This window comes from Monodon monoceros, unplaced genomic scaffold (assembly GCF_005190385.1).
Source record: "Monodon monoceros isolate NGI ecotype Baffin Bay Population unplaced genomic scaffold, NGI_Narwhal_1 Super_Scaffold_22, whole genome shotgun sequence".
Taxonomy (NCBI): domain Eukaryota; kingdom Metazoa; phylum Chordata; class Mammalia; order Artiodactyla; family Monodontidae; genus Monodon; species Monodon monoceros.
The window spans coordinates 14,112,596-14,127,828 of NW_021703779.1; the positions used below are offsets into that span (position 1 = coordinate 14,112,596).

General features: G+C 46.0%; 2 protein-coding genes across 7 annotated transcripts in view; one reads left to right on the forward strand and one right to left on the reverse strand.

Moving 5' to 3' along the window:
• The window catches only part of CTPS2 (CTP synthase 2), a 113,000-nt gene extending 109,272 nt beyond the window's left edge, over positions 1-3,728 (reverse strand). For 5 of the 6 annotated variants that reach the window (XR_003796388.1, XR_003796387.1, XR_003796389.1 and 2 more), the window contains exon 1: positions 3,259-3,556. Coding sequence is in view for 2 of the 6 variants with exons in the window: in XM_029240753.1 (XP_029096586.1) it covers positions 3,259-3,444 (186 nt within the window). In the remaining 4 variants the exon portion in view is untranslated. Of the gene's footprint in view, positions 1-3,258 lie in introns of all 6 variants that reach the window. The other variant, XM_029240754.1, reaches the window with a different exon arrangement.
• Positions 3,729-10,339: 6,611 nt separating this feature from the next.
• Positions 10,340-15,233, forward strand: part of SYAP1 (synapse associated protein 1) — a 32,221-nt gene continuing 27,327 nt past the window's right edge. The window contains exon 1 of the mRNA XM_029240737.1: positions 10,340-10,652. Coding sequence (XP_029096570.1) covers positions 10,460-10,652 — 193 coding nt within the window. The 5' untranslated portion in view covers positions 10,340-10,459. The remainder of the gene's footprint in view (positions 10,653-15,233) is intronic.

The window sequence follows — 15,233 nt, forward strand, 5'->3', positions numbered from 1 at the left end:
TACAAGTCCCATCCCAAATGGCTTCCTTAAGTCCCTGGGCCTGCCTTTCTCTACACAACACAGTTGATCATGTTCAATGTCACCGTTCCTCTTTACTACCCACCTGGCCATCCACTCACCTGAGCTAGATTTAGCCTAAAAGATTTTCAGTCCAAACCCAGAATGCTCCTCCTATAGATCCAAAATGTATCTGAATATTCATCTCTTGTCACTTCTACTAGCTGAGGTAGTTGTTAGAGTGGGAATTTCATCACAGTCTTCCCTTACTCAACCCACTGTTGATTTTTTTCTATTTTGATAAGTGTCCCTCCTCTGGAGTCAGACAGCCTGAGCTCAAGTGCTGTCACTTAATAGCTATGACCCTGGGCAATTTCAACTTCTCTAAACCTCAATTTTCTCCACCTGTGCAGTACACAGAAATAATACCAGTGCCAGCCTTATAGAGCTGTGTGGGTATTTACAAAGAGAGCGCCCAAGTGCTAAGTCAAGGTTAGCTCTTATTTTTCAGAGCCCTCTACTCAATGATTCAGTCAGCTCATAAACGTTTATGGAACAGGCAGAGGAGGAAAATCTGCCACACCAAAATGTGCCTCTTTGGCATGAGCATTAATTTAGTTTGATTATTTTTAAGAAACAGAAGACTCAGGAAGTCCTTCTTTTTTATTGCCCCCTTTGCTGCCTAAAGAATTTAGATAAAGGGCCTGTTCCTGGCATAGAGCTATCACCAGAGATATCTTCAGAGAATATGAGCTAGATGTGGTCGGGGAAGCTCTTAGAGATCAGAGTCCACTCTGTGTACCACTGTCTCTGCCTGACCTAGCAAACATTTGTTTACCAAAATATTTGCCTTTCCATCTCCATGTTAATTGCCTTCTTCCCTTTTTTTTTTTTTTTAACTATTCATTTATTTACTCTTGGCTGCGTTGGGTCTTTGTTGCTGTGCGCGGGCTTTCTCTAGCTGTGGTGAGCGGGGGCTACTCTTTGTTGCACTGAGCGGGCTTCTCATTGTGGTGGCTTCTCTTGTTGTGGAGCTCGGGCTCTAGGAGCGTGGGCTCAGTAGTTGCGGCTCGCGGGCTCTAGAGCACAGGCTCAGTAGTTGTGGCACACGGGCTTAGCTGCTCCGCAGCATGTGGGATCTTCCCGGACCAGGGCTCGAACCTGTGTCCCCTGCATTGGCAGGCAGATTCTTAACCACTGCACCACCAGGGAAGCCCTGCCCTCTTCCCTTTTGAAGTCCCAAACTACTACCCACAACATCTTCTTTTGTCTTGAGCTGAAGATGGTATTTAAGGCAAGGGTTTCAACCATTTTAGCAAGTGACTAAGTTTTCCTGGGTCTCTCCCACGTATACACGTTATTAAACTTTTATTTGATTTTCTCCTGTTAATCTGTCTCATGTCAACTTAATTCTTAGACCAGCAGAAGAACCTAGAAGGGTAGAAGGAAATTTTCTTCCTCCCAGACAAATTATATGCTTGACGTGTTCCCAGGTCCTGCAGATATGGGGGTGAACAAAAAGTCAAGGTCCCTGTCCTCTTGGTCTTCACCTCTCCTGTTGGATAAAGGGGCAAATAAGCTGTTCTGTAACTACCTTATTCTGGCACTGTCACACTATTAAAATGACTTCCCATTTGTAAAAGTTAGCAAAATGGAAAAATGCCATAGAAAACTGGAGAGTATTTACGAGAAGGCACATTATGTGGTTGTCAAAAAGCCTAAGAATCTTTCATATAAGGTATGCTTATGTTACACAACAGAGCAGGATATAAAATTAAATATATTATTATCTCAACTGTTTTTTTTAAATTAAGACTGGTCAAATTACACCAAAATGCTACATTTTAATATATATTTAGGTGGTTGGGTTGCAGGCAATTATTACTTTTCCATATTTTCAAAAGCACAAGATACCTTTTTAAGCATATCAGATATTTTACAAAGTCCTTTTCGAAAATGTAACAATATCAAAGAGACACCTAGTCCTTTCTATTTTAGGCAAACAAGTAAGTTTGAAGCAAAATTTTAAAACAACAGGCAAAGCAGGTTCTTCAAGCTGCTTCTACAATCGGGATTTTTTTTCTCTTGTGAAGACCATTATTTACATTTACTCTTATATGCAGTGAGCAGACCCAATTGTCTGTAAAAAAGGCATGTGTAGGGCTGTCCACTGTCCAATAAAAACATTAAAAAAATTACACTGTGTAATTTTAAATTTTCCAGTAGCCATATAAAAAGTAAAAAGAAACAGATTAAGTTCATTTTAATAATATCTTATTTAACCCAAGGTATCCAAAATACCCATAATCAGCCCATAATCAATGTAAGAATATTTGGGTGAGATAATTTACATCCTTTTTTTTTTTTTGTAATGTCTTCCGAAATTAGGTGTGTCTACGCACAGCACATCTCAACTCACACTGGACAGTGCAGGCCTAAAGCAACTAAAAACAGATGCACCAAGAGATACCTTCTCAATGACGGCCATTTAAAAAGTAGTCAAAAACAAGAGTACTTACTGCATGAGCCCACCTTATGAAGTTCTAGAACAGGCAAAACTAAGCTCTGATGGAAATCAAGGGGTGAGGGCGGTTGTGGATCGACCGGAGAGGGGCACGAGGGAACTTTCTGGAGTGATGGAAATGGTCTATGTCTACGTTGGGGTAGTGGTTCCACTTGTGTATAATTTGTCAAAATCCCCGATCTGCACGCTTAAAACGGGGGCATTTTACTGAACGTAAATTAGACATCAAATGTGGAGAAACTGTTTTAGAAAGAAAGCTATGTTGTAGCAGCAGCGGACTCGGGCTCGGAGCGCCCTAACCAGCTGCGACTCGGGAAACGCGAGGGTCGCGGTTTAACTAGCCCCGGGCGGGGGAGGAGACAGAAAGGCCATCTCACTCCGCGCGGGGCTGCACTTCTGCCAACGCCATCTCGGGGCTCCCGGGGCCCGGGGGGAACCGGGCGGGGGCCGCGGCGGGCCCCAGCGCCCGGTTCCGAGGCGGCGTGCGCGCCGAAGCGCCGCTCGCGTACGCGGCGCTCCAGAGCCCGGGCCGCGGGCCGCGGGCCGCCGCAGGGCGGACTCCCACGGCCCCGGCCCTGCCCCGCCGCTGTCTGCCCGCGGGCAGAGAGCACAGGGTGCTGGGACGCGTGCGGCGGCCGCCCTCGGAGGGCACAAAGGCTCCCGGTCCCATGTGTGCGCCGGGCTGGGGCCGCGGGCTGGAGGGCGGCCCCGGCGCTGAGGCCCTGGCGGGGAGTTACCTGTGCTTTGGCGGCGGCGGCGGCGGCGGCGGCGGCGGTGGCGCGGAGGGTGGTCGTTGGAGCCGGCGAGCTCCGCCCCGAGGCCCGCCCGCGCTCACCTGTCGGGCTGGGGAGGGGTCCGCCGCCAGCGGCGTCCCGAGTCGCCCCCGTGTCCCTCCCGCCGCCCGCGCGGGCCTCGGGGTGCATGGCGCCCTCCTCGCCCACCTCCCCCTCTCCTGCAGCCGCGGGCCCCACTGACTCACGCCGGTGAGCTCGGGGTTGGCACCCGGGTTTGTGCAATGCTCCGAAACAAGCGCCCCAAAAGTGACTCCTCAGGCGTTGGTGGCTTCCCGTCACCCTCCGCCCTGGACGCACTTGGCCCCAGGCCAGGCTCAGCCCGGGGACTGCTCCTCCCCTCCGCGGCTTGCTGAGCACCGGCACCTCGGAGACTCGGGTGAACGCCAGGTCCCGGCGCCCCGGCCCCTCGGCACGCCCAGACCCTGCTCGGGTCCTCGCGTCCCGCTCTCGGCGCCGGAAAGAGCTTCTCTCGGTCACGGAGAGCAACTGCGGGAGCGCCGAGCAGAGGACGACGATCAGATGGGATGCCGGCCTTTGAAGGGCTCACAATCTGGGGTGAGGGCTACACCTCTACTGGAATCAGTAAGGTTCCTGGAACAGTACGCGTGTAGCAAAAATTAAAATTTAAAATGCGAGGGGCAGAAGGACGACAATCAGGGCTTCGCCGAGTGACTTTTTAAAGAGTATTTGGAGGATGGTTAGTGCCTTGGTGCCAGGAAAGGACACAGGAGGTTATTAAGGCGAAGGGAAGAACATAAACCACCGAAGGAGAAAGGATCTAACTAGGGACAATAGGAGGGTTTGGAATCAGACGGAAGGGTTAAGAAAGTGGTGAAAGTCACTAGAGGGCCGAGTGAGGAGAGCATCATTGAAGACCCAGTGGAGTCTAGAAACCATCATTGTGTAATGACCTCCAGCTATAGTTGTGCAAGATGTCTATGGGTCGGTATATAAATATTGATATTGATAAAACCAGAGTTTGCTGGTTGAGTAGAGTAGAAGGATGAGAGTGAGGAAGTTAAGAGCACTGAAAGAATGTGATGGTAGTGACGCACCAGGGGTCTAGTCCCCAGAGGAAAGGAAGGGAGAGGAGCAGGGAGCGGATAGACTGGAAGAGAGAAAAGAGATGGACCAAAAGATGAGGGCCTGTGGGAATGAAGGAACTGAGGAGTTGTCACCACAGTGTGGGTGTCGGCGATGTCAAAGGGGAAGCAATTCCAGGAGATGATCCAGTTTAGGGTCTGACTCTGGAACGGAGTCAACTGAGATGGGCATCACTGGAATTGGGTCTAGCGCCCACCAGGCCAGTGTGGGGGACATTGAAGGCCCCCGGAAGGATGAAGGAAATTGGAGGAGTCAGTTGAGGCCAAGGAACCAAGTCTCCAGTGAATGTGGAGAAGCAACCCCGAAGCTAGTAAATGACAGCAACAAAGAAGGGTAGAGGGATGTCTGGCAAAATTCGATGAGTTTCAAAACAAAAGGGAGTTTCTCCCTATCAAGAATGACAGAGCAGTGCCATGGAAGAAGCAGTAAGGAGCTGAGGATTGTGTTGTCAACTTCTGGGAAAATGAGAAGAGGCTCCACTCAGCAGGAATGGTAGGGGAGACCCAAGTCTCCATGGAGGCCAAGAAAAAATTTTTTTTTTTTCTTAAGGAGAAAGCACCTTGTAAAAAGGCCGGAAGCACAGAGGGCTTTCTTGTGAAACAAGTCTTCCAGAGGACCCAGTGGGAAGAATGCTTGTGAAACAGGTTGACATGGACGGTGACACTTAATACCTGCCACATATGTAAGGCTTCCCTCCACATTTCGGTACTTTGTTTCCTTTTTACAACCAGGACAACTATTAAGATCCCCTTTTTATAATGAAGAACCTGAGGCTTAGAGATGTGAAATGCCCTGACCAAAATATCTGTCCCCAAAGTCAGACTCTTCACCACAAGATATAAGGCCTCATCCTTATTCTATTAATCTACGAGGTCAACAGATGAAGGATACTTTGTGAATACAAAGGGGTTATGATAACTATTGTATCATTAATCCAAAATGGGAAAATATTTGAGCAGAAAAACAAATTTGATAACAGGGTCCAGATTGATTGATTTTTGTGGGATCAGAGTGTACACTCATTCAACAGGTGTTTTATTCATGGACTATATAGCATTGAGGATAAAAAAAGAAGAGGAAAAAGAAAAAGAAGTCTGTCATTAAGTTGACGGCTTGTGTTCTTTTTTACTTTTTTTTTTTTTTTTTGGGCAGGCACCAAGTGGCATGCGGGATCTTGGTTCCCCTTCCCCGACCAGGGATTGAACCCATGCCCCTGGAAGTGGGAGCGTGGAGTGCTAACCACAGGACCACCAGGGAAGTCCCTCGTGTTCTTTTATAATCTTTTGTTTTGAAGAATTCTAACCTTCAGGACGATTGTAAACCCTGGGGAACATGGACTTCGTCATGATTTTGGGTGAAGATAGAGCAAAAGTAAGGCTGGAAGGGATGGCCCCCACCTCTGCTATCAGAAGGGTCAGCACTGTATTCCTTTCATAGGTGAAGAAACTCGAAGGGGAAAGGATGAGTAATGAGTCAAGTTTACTCACCCATTAGATAGTGGAGTTAGCACCCCTGTCCTAGGCTTCTGACTGAAATTCCAGGCTCATTCCAATCACCCTTGAACCAAATATCCTTTTTCTGGAAAGTGTTGACCACTTTCAGGTTCTGACTAAATCCTACAAAGGCATTGGTCCTAAGATATCTCCTGACTTTCAAAGGTTAATCAATACCCAGACTCTAAAAATAGGTTGGAATGTCATTGATGCCACAGAATTGTACACTTAACAATGGTTAAAATGGCAAGTTTTATGTTATATATATGTTTACACAGTTTAAAAAATTAATGGGGCTTCCCTGGTGGTGCAGTGGTTAAGAATCCGCCTGCCAATGCAGGGGACACAGGTTTGAGCCCTGGTCCGGGAAGATCCCACATGCTGCGGAGCAACTAAGCCCGTGCACTGCAACTACTGAGCCTGTGCTCTAGAGCCCGCTAGCCACAACTACTGAAGCCCATGTGCCACAACTACTGAAGCGTGCGCACCTACAGCCTGTGCTCTGCAACAAGAGAAGCCACTGCAATGAGAAGTCCACGCACCGCAACGAAGAGTAGCCCCCGCTCGCCGCAACTAGAGAAAACCCGCACACAGCAACGAAGACCCAACGCAGCCAAAAATAAATTACTTAAATAAATTTTAAAAAATAATAATGGTGTAATACAACAGGAACCATTGAATTGTACAGTTTCATCAGGTGTGGATGGCATGTGAATTATATCTCGATAAAGCTGTTTGGAAAAAAAAAAGTAGGTTGAGCCTGTTAAGCTAAAGTCCTGGAGCACCCTCTTACACTGTTGGTGGGAATGTAAACTGATACAGCCACTATGGAGAACAGTATGGAGGTTCCTTAAAAAACTAAAAATAGAACTACCATATGACCCAGCAATCCCACTACTGGACATATACCTGGAGAAAACCATAATTCAAAAAGACACATACATGCACCCCAATGTTCACTGCAGCACTATTTACAATAGCCAGGACATGGAAGCAACCTAAATGTCCATCAACAGAGGAATGGATAAAGAAGATGTGGTACATCTGTACAATGGAATATTAGCCATAAAAAGGAATGAAATTGTGTCATTTGCAGAGACGTGGATGGACCTAGAGACTGTCATACAGAGTGAAGTAAGTTGGAAAGAAAAAAACAAATATAGTATATTAACACATACATGTGGAATCTAGAAAAATGGCATAGATGATCTTATTTGCAAAGAAGAAATAGAGACACAGACGTAGAGAACAAACGTATGGATACCAAGGGGGAACGGGGGGGGTGAATTGGGAAGTTGGGATTGACATATATATACTACTATATATAAAATAGATAACTAATGAGAACCTACTGTATAGCACAGGGAACTCTACTCAGTGCTCTGTGGTGACCTAAATGGGAAGGAAATCCAAAAAAGAAGGGATATAGGTACACGTATGGCTGAATAACTTTGCTGTGCAGCAGAAACTGACACAGCAGTGTAAAGCAACTATACTCCAATTAAAAAAAAAAAAGTCCTGGACCAGAATTGTAAATATACCTCAGGCTGGAAAACTGGAGAGCAAGGAAATCAGAATTGTAATCTGTCGCCCACATACTCACACAGGTCACTGGAACTAGGCTACTCTTTTCAAGATGGTGGGGGGTGGAGGAATACCTAATGCTTAAGACTGTGCTTGGGAAATACATTCATGAACTCCCTACTCTGAAGGGGGAGTTTTTCACTTGGCCAGTTTTTTGTTGTTGTCCATTTGTTTACACGTTATTGTGGGAGAAGTTGAATATATAGAAAAGCAAACCTAAAACTCGAACTTCAACAATTATCAATCCATGGCCAGGTTTGTTTCATCTGTATCCCCACCCATTTCCCCCATCCTGTATTAATTTGAAGCAAATGCCAGGCATCTTATTATTTCATTGGTAAATATCTCAGTATGACTCTAGAAGATTAGAACTCTTTTAAATACACACACGCACACACAATTACCACAATTTAAAAATAATTCCTATGTCCATCACACATGAATGGGTAAACAAAATGTGGAATATACATACAATGGAATACTCTTCAGCCTTTTTTAAGATAGCCTCCGTTTTTGTTATATTCACTGGTTTGTTTTTTATTTTTTAGATTTCACATATAAGTGATGATATACAGTAGTTGTCTTTCTCCATCTGATTTATTTCACTAAGCATAAAACCCTCCAGGTCCATCCATGTTGTTCAAATGGCAAAATTTCATTCCTTTTTATGCTGAGTAGTATCCCGTTGCATATATATAGCACATCTTTATCCATTGGTCTGTTGATGTACCCTTAGGTGGCTTCCACATCTTGGCAATTGTAAATAATGCTGCTATGAACATCGGGGTGCATGTATCTTTTCGAATTAGTGTTTTCATTTTCTTTGGATATATACCCAGGAGAGGAACTGCCAGATCGTATGGTAGTTCTAGTTTTAATTTTTTGAGGAACCTCCATAATGTTTTCCACAGTGGCTTCATCAATTTACGTTCCCGCCAGCAGTGTGCAAGGGTTCCCCTTTCTCTACATCCTCACCAACATTTGTTATTTGTGGTCATTTTGATGATAGCCATTCTGACAGGTGTGAGGTGATATCACATTACGATTTTGATTTGCATTTCTCTGATGATTAGTGATGTTGAGCATCTTTTATGTGCCTGTTGGCTATCTGTATGTCTTCTTTGGAAAAATGTCTATTCAGGTCTTTTGCCCATTTTTTAATCAAGTTGTTTGGGTTTTTTTGATATTAAGTTGTATGAGCTCTTTTTGTATTTTGGATATTAACCCCTTATCGGTCATATCCTTTGCAAATATATTCTCCTATTCAGTAGGTTGTCTTTTCATTCTATGGATGGTTTTCTTTGCTCTGTAAAAGCTGTTAAGTTTAATTAGGTCCTATTTGTTTATTTTTGCTTTTGTTTCCTTTGCCTTAGGACAGCGGTCCGCAACCTTTTTGGCACCAGGGACCGGTTTCGTGGAAGACAGTTTTTCCACGGGGGGCGGGGGACGGTTCAGGCGGTAATGCGAGCCATGGGGAGCAGCAGATGAAGCTTCGCTCTTTCGCCTGCCGTTCACCTCCTGTTGTGCGGCCCCAGGGGTTGGGGACCCCTGCCTTAGGAGACAGATCCAAAAAAATATTGCTACAATTTATGTCAAAGAGTGTTCGAAGTAGCCTTTTTTAAGGCAGAATTTTAAGGAAATTCTAACACATGCTACAACATGGATGAACCTTGAGGACATTTGCTCAATGAAATGAACCAGTCACAAAAAGACAAATGTGGTATGATTCCACTTATATGAGGTTCCTGGAGTAGTCAAAAATCATAGAGACAGAAAGTAGCTTGGTTGCCAGGGAATGGGGGGAACGGAGAACGGAGTTGTTTAGTGGGTACAGAGTTTCAGTTTTGCAACAGGAAAACAATTGTGGAGATTGGTTCCACTTGTAACAATGTGAATGTACTTACTACTACTTAACTGTACACTTAAAAATGATTAAGGTGGGGCTTCCCTGGTGACGCAGTGGTTGAGGGTCCGCCTGCCGATACAGAGGACACGGGTTTGTGCCCCGGTCCGGGAGGATCCCACATGCCACGGAGCGGCTGGGCCCGTGAGCCATGGCCGCTGAGCCTGCGCGTCCGGAGCCTGCGCTCCGTAACGGGAGAGGCCACAGCAGTGACAGGCCGGCGTACCGCAAAAAAAAAAAAAGATTAAGGTGGTAAATTTTGTTTGTCTAACACAACTAAAATTTTTTAAACTTAACAATTTCTTAATCTCATGAACTATCCAGTCCCCAAATTTCCAATTCTTATGAACGTCAAAAAATTTTCTCCACTGTTTGTTTGAGGATCTAAAGAAAATCCGCAAGTTGCCATGGGTTGTTTTTTAGGTCGTTTTTAATCTATAGGTTCCCCTTCCCCCCTTGCTTGCAATTTATTTGAAGAAACAAGGTCGTCAACCTGTGGTCTCTCACAGCCTAGATTCTGCTCCCTGCATCCCGTGGTGTCCTTTAATAGTTTCCTCCGTCCCCTGTATTCCCTGTAAATTGGTAGGTGGACACAGAGGGCCTGGGCTAGTTTTGATGTGGACTCACAAGGCGATTAAAGACATCCATGTCCGCGGGGCCAACCCTGCAGAACCAGAAAAGGTGAGACTAAACCACCAGCCGAGCTGCTTAGAGTGACAAAGACGCGGTGTACTGGCCTAGATCAGGAACCCACAAAGCCGGGGGAGGAGAAAAGGAAGCGGGGCGGGACTACGTGGGAAAAGCCCTTTGTCCGGTTTCCAAACGCCTAATCGAGTTACGAAATAAACAGTCAGCGGGGAGGGCGGCGCCTTTGTCCGGAAGTGACGGTAGCGCGGCCGGCGGCTGAGTAACAGTGGAGGTGGGGCGACACATAGACTGGCTGCTTCGAGGTCGTACTTCCGATTATCGCCCGGAGAGACGCGCCTTGTGGAGTCGGGAGTAGGCGGCACCCGCTAGGGTCTCCGGTGACCCCGACCGCGGTGGCGGCCCCGCGGGCGGGATGTTCCGGGGTTTGAGCAGTTGGTTTGGCTTGGAGCAGCCGGAGGCGGGTGACCGGCAGTACCAGGGAGACGGACAGCCCAAGGGAGACGCTCCACCCGAGCAGCCCTCCGAGGCGGTGGCGGAGTCCGTGGAGGGGGAGCTACGAGAAGCCGGGGACCAGGAGCTCCTTCACCAGGCCAAAGGCCTCGGCAGTGAGTCTCCCCCGGCCTCCGGGACCACAGAGTTTCGGAGAGCGCCCACATCCCACCTCCTGCCGCCCCTGGGCGTGGGCCACCAATGGTCGGGGGTGTGGGGTGGGGAGAGGAAGGTGTGTCTGTCGTTGGTGAGGATCTGGGCAAGGCCGAAGCCTCATCTAGCAGTCAAATCCTGTGCCTGAAGTTCCTAGTGACATGTCACTCTTTGCAGAGTGTGTCAACGTTGGGAGCAGGGCCTTAGTAAAGCAGTGGGGCTCCACGTCTTTAGGTTTGACGAGGAATCTGTTTTGTTCAACTCACCAACTTTCATCTCCACCGCCTCCCGCCCAGAGGACAGGGGACGTTGAGGAGCTTGAGTGCCTTTTTGCCCTTAGGTCAGAATGTGTCGTCCCAAGTAAATTGAGGAAGAGTTATTAAGGCCTATGGCAGGCAGGCTCATGTCCTTTTAGGTGCATTGGGATCTTTTTCCTTAAGGCGGGAAAGTAGTTGCCAGTTGTTGTCTGTGTTGCAAGTTTCAGCACTAGATGTTTTGTGAACGATTCATCTCTTTAAACACCCCAGTGGGTTGGGAGAACGAGCGCAGAGTTAGCGGCCCAAAGTTATGCTGATAGTAAATGGTAGAAGTGAAATTTGAACCTGGGGCTGTCTAATTTCAAAGCCCATGCACTTTCCCAGCTTACCGTCTAGTTCAGGAGGAGGGTGTAAATAATAGGCATGCAGAATAAACACATGCGGTAGTAATTCTGCTCCTGGAGAGATCTTGGCAGGCTTAAATAGTCAAAGAAAACGTCTTTAAGAAGGTGGCCCTAAAGCAGACAACACTACAAGTGAGAGATTAAATTTGGCAAGCAATTTTAAAGAATTTACTTCAAGACACTACAAGGCAAGAGCATAGGACAGGCTGGAGCCTGAGAGTGGAGAAACACATACTTGAGTAAGAAAGGCTCTAACGTTCAAAAAGTTTACTGTGGGGTGGAGAGGCAGGGAGAACAGGCATAATCTCAAATCATGGCAGTACACAATCTAAGCCCCAAGCCTCCAAACAGTGTACAAGAGAAATAAAACTAAGTGCTATGCAATGAAATCACTAGAGGGAACAGCTATTTCCTGTGTGGAAAACCGGGGAGAAGCGAGCTTGGAATATTCGAGAGATGTAAGGAGATGAAGTTGACTAGAGCAGAGAGGCTATGTTAGGTAGCTGGGATAAATAAAAGTGGGACCACCTTAGGAAAAGCTGGGTCTGATTGCTTCCTTGATTTCATAGAACATGGAGAATCATTTTCGTTTATCTTCAGAGGAGTATCAAAAGTGGCTTCTTAAAGCTTAGGGCTTTATTGAAATCTCATGTTTATATTTCGTAATAAAGACCCCCGAATATTTTTTTTAATGTTTTCGATATGGATGTCTACTTCGGAGCTTAACGCTGCCATTCCTCTCTTTCCTTACCAGACTCTCTTTCTCTCTCTTTTTAAAAAATATTTATTTGGCTGCACCGGGTCTTAGTTGCAGCATGCAGGATCTTTAGTTGCGGCATGCGGGATTAGTTACAGCGCGGGATCTAGTTCCCTGACCAGGGATCGAACCCGGGCCCCCTGCACTGGGAGCGCAGGGTCTTAGCCACTGGAATACCAGGGAAGTCTACCTCCCCAGACTCTCTTGAGGTTGGGAAGGCTAAGGTTAGATGGAAGTACTTCCCCACCCACACACACACTGTGAATGCAAAGTTTCCAAAGAAATTAGAGCTCTTTTGGCTCCGAAATTTGATTTTAAAGAGATGTAAAGGTCCTAGTTTGTACACAACCCCTCAAAAAGACAAGAGATGATTAAATACTTTTTATTTCTACGTAGTGATCCTAAGAGGTATATTCTTTAGAAAGACCCATCTCTGTTTTGAAAAGTGAAGTTAAACATCTCTGTGCCTGATTCCCACTGAGTAGATTCATTTCTTTGGTCTTTTAAAAATATACATGGAGGGACTTCCCTGGTGGTCCAGTGGTTAAGAATCCACCTGCCAATGCAGGGGACACAGGTTCGAGCCCTGGTCCGGGAAGATCCCACATGCCGCAGAGCAACTAAGCCCCTGCTCCACAACTACTGAACCTGCAGTCTAGAACCCACGAGCCGGTGCACCTAGAGCCCGTGCTCCACAACAAGAGAAGCCACCACAATGAGAAGCCCCGCGGACCGCAACGAAGAGTAGCCCCCGCTCGCTGCAACTAGAGAAAGCCAGCACGCAGCAACGAAGATCCAACGCAGCCAAAAATAAATAATAAAAATAAATTAATTAAAAAAAGAGAACTATTTGGAAAGCACAGTGTTTCTTAAAATAATAATAATAAAATCTACATGGAATTTCCTGGGGCCCCATTTGTTCTGTAAACTTTTGTTGAGTGCCTCCCTTCAAGATTGGAGCATAAATACTTCTGGTTCACGGTGACCTATTTCTTTCTTTTTTTTTTTAACATCTTATTGGGGTATAGTTGCTTTACAGTGGTGTGTTAGTTTCTGCTTTATAACAAAGTGAATCAGTTATACATATACATATGTTCCCATATCTCTTCCCTCTTGCGTCTCCCTCCCTCCCACCCTCCCTATCCCACCCCTCCAGGCGGTCAACGGTGACCTATTTCTACATTTAGGCAGCTTTATAAATTAGGCACCAGTTAGGAGTGGCGGACATCCAGGCCTATATTCCACTTCCTAACCCCAAATTAAACCTTCTTATCCTTGGCTCTCCCTCCTGATGAACTTAGGACTTGCTGTGATCACAGAAGGAGGGCAGTTTATTAGGAAAGTCACTGAAGAGCTCCCTACCTCCCAAGGCCTCATACCCCAGAGTAACTTCTTATTCAGCGCAGATTGGTTAGTTGGTTTTTGTTAAAGTCCAGTTATCTATACTCTTATCTATACTCTTTCTCTAAAACAAACCCATAGCTCTGAGAGTGTAGTATCTGAGTCATTCGCACAGCTTAAATAAGTGGGAGGGTGGCCAAAGATAAGCTTTGGCTTTTTCAAAACTGTCCCTAAGGCCAGTCCGTGCCCAGGAATGGAGGAAGGGCCACCTCCTCTTCCTTCTCCTTTGAAAAATGCTATTAGTGTTTTCAGTAGAACTGTGTTAATTAGACCATCCTCTTTTTCTATAGGAAAAGTGCATTTCAAGTTCTAGATGCCTCACTTGCTTAGTTTACAACTAAGGACTCCAAAAGTTAGTTGTGTATGTAGGAAAATATATGCCTGCTTGATATAGAAGTAAAATACCCAGTTTGGTTCTGATGAGAAACCCGGGTTTACCATGAGGAGGGCAGTGCAGATGGTCAAGAGCTTGGGTCCCATGGCTTGTGAACAATACTAAAAAGAACAGGGGATTTTAGCTTCAAGAAGAAGAAACTAGGGGCATCGCTCAACATTTTTAAAGGTTTTTTGGTAGAAAAGAAGTCATTTTATGTTACTTAAGAGGACAGATCTAAGTCTGAGAGGTAGAAATGACAAGGGATGTGAAAAGGATTTTCTAATTAGAGATGGATAACAGTAATAATTGTCTGCCCTTCGAAGTCATGTGCTCCCCATCCCTAGAAGTGGGGCTTCTTGGATAGGAGGCTGAATAAGGTAAGTGCTAAAGTCCCTTCCAACACGAAGATTCTAAAATTGTGTGAAGTATATAGTATTTTTGAAAAATTAACCAGCCTTTTCGTAAGAATATTAATTTTCTAAAGCTGCCTTAAAAACCACTGTCTCTGTATTATTTTCCTATTCTAGAAGCAAGCCTTAAACTCTACCTTCCTCTATTTACTCTGATAAATTTACTCTTTCTCTGACCTTTTGAGAACCTTTCCACTTTTCTTTACCTTTACCATCCATTCAGTTCTGCAGGCCCTTGTCACTTGCTCATCTGACGTGAGGCAGTGTGGGATTGGGGCACCAGCTTGCCATTTAGAGGCAGGTAGCCTGTGTTTGAATTCCCTATACTACTTATTGTCTTTATTGTGATGTCATTTGCAAATTACAGTAAGTCCAACAAACAGGCTTAAACAGAAAGGACCTTTGTTGTTTGTGTCAGGGGTCGCCAGGACCACCCCCAGGTTTGCTGAGCGCCCACCAAAATTGGGGTTTCTTTAGGTAGGAGGAAGCAGATAGGCTCTTGGCTAGGCAGTCAGCCAGGTCTGCCCCACCTTCATGGACAAATCATTTATCCTCTGTGTGCCTTGGCTTCCCTATCTGTAAAGTGGGCTACTTATACCCACTCTTCCTGGGATGGTTGTGGCATGATGAAAATGAAGGTAAAGGGTTAGCGGTCTGCCCCCTCCTTCCATAAAGTTGCTGAGTCTACTCACGTTTTACTTAGACTTGCTTTTCTTTGGTTGCCACTTCAGTTCAGACCCTCTCTCCTTGTGCCTAAGTCTCTGAAGTGGACATTGTACTCCTGTTACTTCCTGTTAACTCTTATCTGTGTCTCAGTTTTTCTAACCCCTTCATAAAAACTGTCTTTAACTTGGTGTCAGCCGACCTCTTCTGCACAATAGCAGACTTCTGGTCTTTTTGAGCGTCCTACCTGAAAACCTCTTGTCCTGCTCTCCCACC